The 8,728-nt window shown below is 40.8% G+C and overlaps 1 protein-coding gene across 1 annotated transcript in view; it reads left to right on the top strand.

The window, feature by feature from the left end:
* Positions 1–1,189: 1,189 nt before the first annotated feature.
* LOC109857125 (homeotic protein empty spiracles-like) overlaps positions 1,190–8,728 on the top strand; it is a 32,871-nt gene continuing 25,332 nt past the window's right edge. Inside the window, exon 1 of the mRNA XM_020433137.1 lies at positions 1,190–2,764. Coding sequence (XP_020288726.1) covers positions 1,855–2,764 — 910 coding nt within the window. The 5' untranslated portion in view covers positions 1,190–1,854. The remainder of the gene's footprint in view (positions 2,765–8,728) is intronic.

Below are 8,728 nucleotides of genomic sequence, written 5' to 3' on the forward strand. Positions count from 1 at the left end.
CAGAGACGTTTCGTCTCTTTGTGTAGTTTAATTTTTATTTTATAATTCGCGTGTGATGTTACTTTCAAAAATTTTTATCGGAGCAAAAAAAAACGTAATTTTTACATTCACAATGGTTCTTCTCATCTGTCTTCTTGTTATTTTGTCATTATTTGTATTACTGTGTCATGACATAGATATCGCAGTGTTAAAATTATTCTTATTCTTCGAGTAGCTACAAAAGTGTAACGATTATTTTTATTCTCCAAGTAGCTACGAAATAGCATGTTTCAAAAAGCATCATTAAAGCTTGTGTAAGTGGCGCGTGCGTGTTCGACATGCGCGTGCACTCTACACGCTTTTTCTAGACGCAAAGAAAAAAAACTGACTTCAAAATGACCCTCATAATACGCATGAAAAGGCTCCGTATCGTCACAACTACTTAGTTCTACTACATTTTTTCCGCAGACACATCTTTTACTTCATTCATCCTTAATAAAGAATGACTAGAAATTTAAAGAATGACTAGAACACACGCGGAGCTGCCTCTTCAGAAAGAAGAAAAAAAAATACTTTACCATGACTTAAGTTCATTACGCAATTTCCCGAAATTTTTCCGTCAAAGAGTAGATTTCGTGTCGTTTGCCACAAATGAAATAAATCTTCCTTTGTTTTCTCTCTGGGGAGGCGACAGAGAGTGACAGAGAGAGGAAGAGAGAGAATGTGTATGTGTGTGTGTATGTGTGTGAGACGAGTTGGGAACGGGGTATAGAAACGCGCGCGGGGGTGGAAGAGGGACGAGGAGGAGGCACGAGAGCCAGACGTATTAATTAAACGACTCATTTTCATCGCACGACAAAAACGTGAGTTTAACGCCCATCGTCGACTAATGCGTCGCCCCACTGCAGCTCCTACGTACCCACAAGTGGTAGTCGTGAGGCAGAGCCAGGCGATGCTATCGCGCCTCGATGCCGTCCAATCAAACGGCGCATGAGGAGGCGCACGTCTAAGTCCCGGTGCGAAACCGGCATCGAGGCAACGCCCATTTGCGATCACTCAGGACTCCCCACCTTAACCGCTAGTATCATCGTCAGAGAATACCTTGGTGGGGTGTCCAGTATCGTGTGCGTGAGTCGATCCCCACTATCGAGCCACGACGCGAGCGACTCGTTTAGTTGGTAATTTGCTCAAACACTAGTAAGCGCTCGCGCCAGTAACATCTGTCGGAGCTTGGTGCTTCGCTTTCGTTCAGAGCTCCGTAGTTTCTGTCTGACGGTTTTACCATTCTTTCCTTGCCTGTTTCTTGAAATTGTATCGGTGGAGAAAGGTGTCGGACGTGATGTATGAGTGTGTGTCGGTGAGGCTGTAAGTGCAACGACGGCATTTCGTGTTAAGAAGTTTAAAAAGGCCACGCAAAAGGAGCACATCAGTGAGAACAAACGTACCGTAGTAGTAATGCTTGGTGCGGGGTCCGTCACGTGACTGTCTAAGAGTTACTCCCACAATCATTTCATATTGTATTAATGACGAAACTCATTGATTTCGGTTGAAGTGACAAAAAAAATACTCTAGAGTTCGTAGAGACTATCTCTTTCGACAAGAGACCGAAATTCGAGACGAAAAGTAACTTCTCGGTGTGATTCCTACTTTGGGTTTGGTCTGTGATATCAGTGTGTTGTCGGGAGTTTACGTACTTCCGGAAGTTTTGCCGATCAGAGTGAAATTGCTCCAAAAAAGACGGCGTTTCCGAGGCGGTCACGATGACGCCGCGAATATAATCCCGTCGATTCCGACGTATTCGCAATATTTCTAGTTAAAGAACCCCGTCGAGACAATCCCCGGTGATCAACCCGGGAAGCGTGCGATAATCGTACGATGATGCCGCTCGCGCCGACGCCAATCGTTCCGGTGCCATCTAAGCCGAAGATCGGCTTCAGCATCGATTCGATAGTCGGCGGTGGCAGGCAAGGTGGTGATCGCGAGACTGATCGTTTGGACAGGCTCGAACGGGTGGAGATCGAGCGCGACGATGGCAGTCCGATGGAGATAGTAGAAGGATCCTCGTCACCACGAGCACGCAGAGTCACCACGAGATCTCCGGGTGCTCACTCCGAGGGCTCCGATCGACCTATATCTCCCAGTTCCTCCGTCGAGTCGTATCCCAATTCTCGGCGTACGCCGTCACACGCCGGCGGTCATCATCATCATCACATCACCAATCACGGACACCCCCATCCGCATCATCATCACAATCTGTCGGTGACGACGCATGTCGATTTCAATCGGACCACCGTACACAGTCACAGCGGTTGTTCCTCTCCCAATAACAGTCCTAGTCCGCCGCATAGAATATCGCATGGGGACTCACCGGTCGCCACGCATCCCCAACCACCTCCGGGAGTGGTGAGACCCAGTCCGAATTACCTTGCCTCGCCATCTAACGCCGCGTCCGTCGCTCTGGCGGCGGAACTCAAGAACCTCGCCTATTCGCTACCTGGACACACCGCGCAGACAGGTCAAAACGAGTATCACGCTCAGCAGCAGTTCGCTCTGGCGAATCTAGCAGCAGCACATTCACACTTTCAGGCGAACATCGCGGTAGCGTTGCAAGCACATCATGGCGCGTCGCCCCACGGACCGCCACACGCGCCCTATCCGCATGGCGGTGCTCCCGGTGCGCCGCATCCTGTACCCCATCCTCATCAACCACCCAGAGAGAGCTACCCGTTGTACCCGTGGCTGTTGTCGAGAAGCGGCAGAATCTTTCCGCACAGATTTCCTGGAGGTAAGTCTGTTTCTCTTTCTTTTTTCTGTTCCTTCCTTCATTGACGATTGAAAAAAAAAAGCGCGTTTATCACCTGTGTATAATTTCTCAGATACTTGAAAGCTTTGAAACTCGCTGTATCTGTAGGTCAGACTCGATGTCAAAGAGCGGATTAGATTATGTCTTCTTGTTTCAAGTGTGTGTTTCAGGCCTGACATTTACTACGCTGTAGCTTATTACATGATTCATGCGACTCAGAACAGAAATTGCGAAGCAGGTTTTATCACACGATGTGATATATTTTGTCTTCAATTAAATTTCCTCGGAGTGATTGTGACACTCGTTATTCACAACACAAATAACGTCGATCGTCATTCAATTATCAGTTAGTCTGGCAATAACATTTGTGTTTTTCTGTATTATTTAGAAAAGGACTATATTGCTGGTTAGGTTAGAACTGTTTGTTCAATCGGTGTTTACGTATGGAGGTCATCTTTTGGCGCAAAGTGAATTTAAACGCGCGTAGTTTAGTTTCGTGTATTGTACACATGAATATATGTGCACATATATTTTTAACGATTAGAAATTTCTAAAGTCTGTGAGATATTTCTCTACATAGAGAACTTTTTGATAAATGTAATTACTCCGGGTTATCTCTAGTAGTAATTTATCTTTTGCTCGTTATCAACTCATGCAAGAGTTTAACGTAAGCATGAAAAACACTAACATGCGTGTATGTATTTTTGTACGTATGCGAAATAATTAAACAGTCAAAACTAAATTAATCGAAACTAAAACGTATTGAATTCCACGCGCAGATTATTATTGTTTTTTTTTTTTTGCGAAACGAAGCAAGAAGAGCAGTGTTTTAATAATCTACATTTAATTATTTATATTACATCCTAAACACATTGCAAAAATAGGTGTTACATGATTTGGATTGGAAGAATCTTGCGTCATGTGAAATGTATATAATTGATATAAAATATGGTTATTGATTTCACATAAATGTTGACGAATCTTTCTACTATATTATGCCGTTTTATGCGATGTTGTTATATTTTACAACTGTAATATTATAATTTTTTTACTCGCAAACTGTAAATTTTTTTTATAAATTTCGCATTACAATATTTTTATAACTATATCGAGTGAGTAGAAAGTCGATGGTAAATACACACATTAGTTTTTTTCTCTTTTTTAATCAATAAACATTTAATTCATTTTAATTCAAAGTAAATCTCTCTTGGGAGAAAGAGAGTTGAACTACATAACTTATTCGCTTCGTAATTGTTTCCGTCACACACGCGATACATTACGCAAGTATTTCATAATTGGAATTTTGTAACGTTCCTAACGCACTCATACACACACACACACGTCTACACCCACCCACACTTATACGCGGTTCTTATCACGCTACGCCGAGCAAAACAAGTGTCATAGTTTTTCCGCGACTCGCGACGTCATAATTAATTTATTTGCCCACGTTGATATCGCGTCAGCCCAATTACTCGCTTATCGCTGTCGGTAGTATATGATAGGGAGCACACAAAAGAAGAGAAATATCGTCGCTTTCGAGAATTTCCTCTCACCGGTCGATGTCCGGATCTTTACGGATCCCTCCCGCGGTTTCGGTTTCTATCGCTCGGATACAGGCGTCTCTACGACCATATAATGCGTGTACACAACGTTGTAACGAATGACACCACTTATCGGTTACGCCACAAGAGCGATTTCTCGTGTCTAATACGTATCATTGAGCAATGTTCATGTATGAAGCGCAATCTCTCGTACACAACAATAACGAGAAGTCGTGTGATATTTACGACGTTAGAGGAAAAACCGCTGCGGTAAGGCAATTAATTTGAGTTTTATCGAAGATTTAGCTAGATCAATAGTAATATATATAATCACAAAATATGTCTCTCTTATCGTTATATTGAATAAATACGATTTATCATTAACGATATAAGTGATGTGTAAGAATAACGAAATTTATAATCAGTGTTTCAAGTTGTAAATGTGGTGCTATTTTTCTCTGTCATGTGAATGCCCTTCTCTCTCTTTCCTTCTCTATCTCGATGCTAATTGATGCTATTTATGATTTGCTTGTGTATGAGCTTGTTGCCAAATGTTACGCAGTTCAAGGTTCAAAGAGAAATTAACAGCGCGCACGCGCGGTGCTGTTGTGTTTGAATTTTCAGTGTTAGCAAGACTTCTTAAGATTAATATTGTAATAATTAATATTGCGTTCAAAGATCATCGAGCCTTTTTGTGTGAACTGAGAAAAAAATGACCTTGTTTTTACGAGAGAGAGAGAGAGCCTAGCAAGCGATTTACACAAAGTTAAACGGAAACGGTCTAACAAGAAACAGATTAATAGTTTAGAAACTTTATTTTCGTGCTTGTGCCGGGTGCCGGGTCATTTTGTTCTGGCTACCTGCTACTGCAGATCGTTAATCGCATATTCATTCCTTTCTTTTTCTGTCTCTGTTATTCGTTCCTCTCGTTTACGTATATATTCAATTTGACGCGTGATCAAAGCGAAGTTACACAAGCAATATTATTGCGAACGAACAATATCTTACAGCAGTATCCCGAAAACTGTAAGCGAGATCTCAATCGCATTCGAACGCGGTACCAGGATAAAACCGCGATGCAACCGACCGTAGACTCAGTCACGTATAGTAAGAGCGCAGCATCTTATCTAGCAATTAGTCGGTATCGGTATAATTACCGTTGGGAAAAGTGAGAAAGAGGAAGAAAGAGAGAGGAGAAGAGTGAGAGATACTCTTCTCTCTCTCCACTATTCACGTACGTATCAGTTGGATACCGACCAACAATGGTCGGTATATTTGTACGAGAATATTTTACGACACCACGTGATTCTTTTTACGACGAAGACTAATTCTCTTGTTCTTTACGGACACAAAGACGTCCCATATGAACAATAATCGCGAAACTGTCTGGATCAATGAGTCCTCGATTATTACCTTCAGTCCACTTTATTTCGTTTCTGCGGGTCAACATCCTCAAAGGACAATGGCACGGAATACTTTAATTTTTCTTTTTCCAATCTCTTGTTTATTGTCTGTTCGTAATGATGACGGTGATAATAAATAATCGCACTTATCAATTTTTCGCGCTCATCACTTTGTACTCTCCGCGCGGTATTTAGATAAATTAAAACGACACACCGTGTTAATTAAACCGAGTTCGGTTGTTGCAAATTATTTGTTTTACAAACGTTGTGTAAGAAAGAGGAAATGTGTGAAAATGTAAAATCATTCATCTTTCAGAGAGGAAATTAGTTTGCTCGTTTTAGCTTCGATATTGGCTCGATATATTCACATTATCTCACCTAATGCAACGTTATTTATTAAGTGAGTCTTGTAATTACGGGTCTTTTTGCGCGACACTTGAAAAAGCGGCAATACGAATCAGAAGTATTTATCTCGAAACTTCTACTCACCGCCCGAGACTTCTCTTTTTACACGTGCAGAGAAAAACAAAGAAAAAAACAGTTAAACAACACTTCTTAAACATTAGTTTACGGAGCAATAATAATGTTGTTTTCTGTAAAGGAAAAATGAATCTTGTAATTTCAGTTAATTGGCGATTAATTTGCGTCTATTTGAAATCTTCGATCTTTGCTCAATCGCCGGCTAAACATGATGAACATTTTGCTGTATCGACGCGCCGGCACAGTAGGGTATTACAATCTCGTTGCAATTACATTCGAGATCTTTTTTCCAGATAACAGGCCACTCTCATCCTTGAGAGGAGTCTAATAGCTACGCGATGCAAAGACAATGCTGTATTCATCGTCACGCGCGATTCAGTCGACAGCGCGATTGCAATTAAATCCGCCTGATAGCAAGCAAATAGGTATGCGCGCTAAATATCAGTTAGCGAAAAATTTTTCGCGCAAATAGACTTTGGCATTTAATAGCCGCGCCGATGTGTGCGCGTTGAACGAGGAAAGAGAATTCTTTTTCTTCTTCGTGGACGCGTGGAAAATTGAACACTCGGGTTGTTTTTTCCTCGTCTCGCACCAGGACAACATGGTTGGTCTTTTTTTTTTTTTTTACGCGAGTCGAAAATTTCCGTCCTTTTCCACAGCGCTTTTACGATCGACCGGCGGCAAATTGCTCTCGTCTCCTTATTTCTCGTTTTTGAAAATTCGATTCGCGGGACGTCTCTCTCGATGATGACCGTTTCCCGTGGCAGCGAACGACCGTACGACGGCGCGCGTAATATGCGCGCGGTGTTTCTAATTGCGCGTAATAATGAAGATCCTCGAGAGAGACACTGACGTGTGTGCACATAGAGAGAGTGCGCACACATGTTTTGCGCGCGCGCGTGATATCTGTCGTGTGTACGGTAAATAATATTTAAGGAAAATTGATATTAGCGTTAGAGGAGCTACTCGGCACAGTTAACATTCTTGCGGATCGATCTCCGAGGCCCAGTAAGTGGCTCGACATTTTTCTTTTCTTTCCCTCTGCGAGCGACACGACGAAGACGACTGCGTATGTGTAACTACACACATAATAACGTATATAAACAAAAAAAGAAAAAGGAAGAAATGACCGCGCCGGAGAAACGTTCGCGGAAAGGATCGCGACGGTGCGTGCGTATCTGGATCTGTCATTATCGTTAAACAGTGTTGTGCAATTTTGTTCCCCGTGCACAGAAGCGGATAATTGAAATGATACGGGTTATATTAATAATCGTCGAGAAAACGATAATTGAATGAGTACCGAGGAAAATTTCAGACAAATTTCCCGTCTCATTTCGTTCGCAAACTCAACGTGTTTCATTAAATGCTAAAAGTCTGTTTTTTTTTCTCCGTCTGATATTACACGCCAAAATTTTATTTATTTAGCAAAAAGTGACTTATGTTAGCTATGGTGTTGCATGGAAATGTGGAATGTTAAATACGAGCTCGTTTTCGAGACCACCGTGGGCGTGTGAAAAGACGAATGCTCTCAAAAAGGGCACACTAAATGACAGAAACGGTGATTTAATGAGAGTCATTAGAATACTACTGACCCGCTTTACGAGACGTTGGTCAATAGAGAAACGATTTGTCTTCTATTCCCTCTTTTAGAATATATCACATATACTTGATATATTTTATTTTATTTTTCTCCCACCTTCCCGGTGGTTGTCCTCTGTAGTTTTTGCCGAACTTTCAGATTTTTTTTTTGCTTTTGTCCGGCGAAATAAAATTCCACGGTGAATTGCGAAATTTCTCTCTGGACATCATTAATCTTTCTGCGACAAATTTGCTCGGTTTTTTTTTTTTATCATTATACCGTTTAATAATAACATTTCTGAATTTGCAAGTCACGCGTGAACGACATTTCTCTGTTCGTCAGAAATAAAAATGTTCTAATTATATCTATTCTTAGCTTACAGTTTCCGCCAAGCTAGAATAAATTTGAATGTCCGCGTAATCCGCGCGAGACGACGCTTCGTCAGTTTTCTGAGAAATGAATAATGAAAATGCGAGTGATCGTCTATGTATACACATTGTGTATCTCTTAATAAGAATAGATATAAATCAGCGGAGGTAATAAAGGTGATGCATATTTCTCGCGCGGCTACCGGTGTTCGCATAGAATTGACATAATATTGTTCTAGTTTTTTTTTCCAAGCGATTGATAATTCGATTAATGAGCGCAGCAAAAAACTAACGTATAGAATGGAAAATCATCTCAAAATAATACGTGTGTGTTGATTGTTTGATATAAATATAATTCTTTAAAAATATTGTTGTATAAAAAATTTTGATATTACACAAAATAATCTAATTACAAAAAGTAAACACATTATAATACATCATTTTTTAGATTTTCAAAATTTTAATTTCTTTCTTAATGTTCAATCTTCTTGAAAACTGAGAATCCCTTTATTTTATCGTTTTTTATTTTTTTTATATACAAAACTATAAGTTTTAAAAATATACATATAAAA

Source organism: Pseudomyrmex gracilis, unplaced genomic scaffold (assembly GCF_002006095.1).
Source record: "Pseudomyrmex gracilis isolate BER0280 unplaced genomic scaffold, ASM200609v1 scaffold_144, whole genome shotgun sequence".
Taxonomy (NCBI): domain Eukaryota; kingdom Metazoa; phylum Arthropoda; class Insecta; order Hymenoptera; family Formicidae; genus Pseudomyrmex; species Pseudomyrmex gracilis.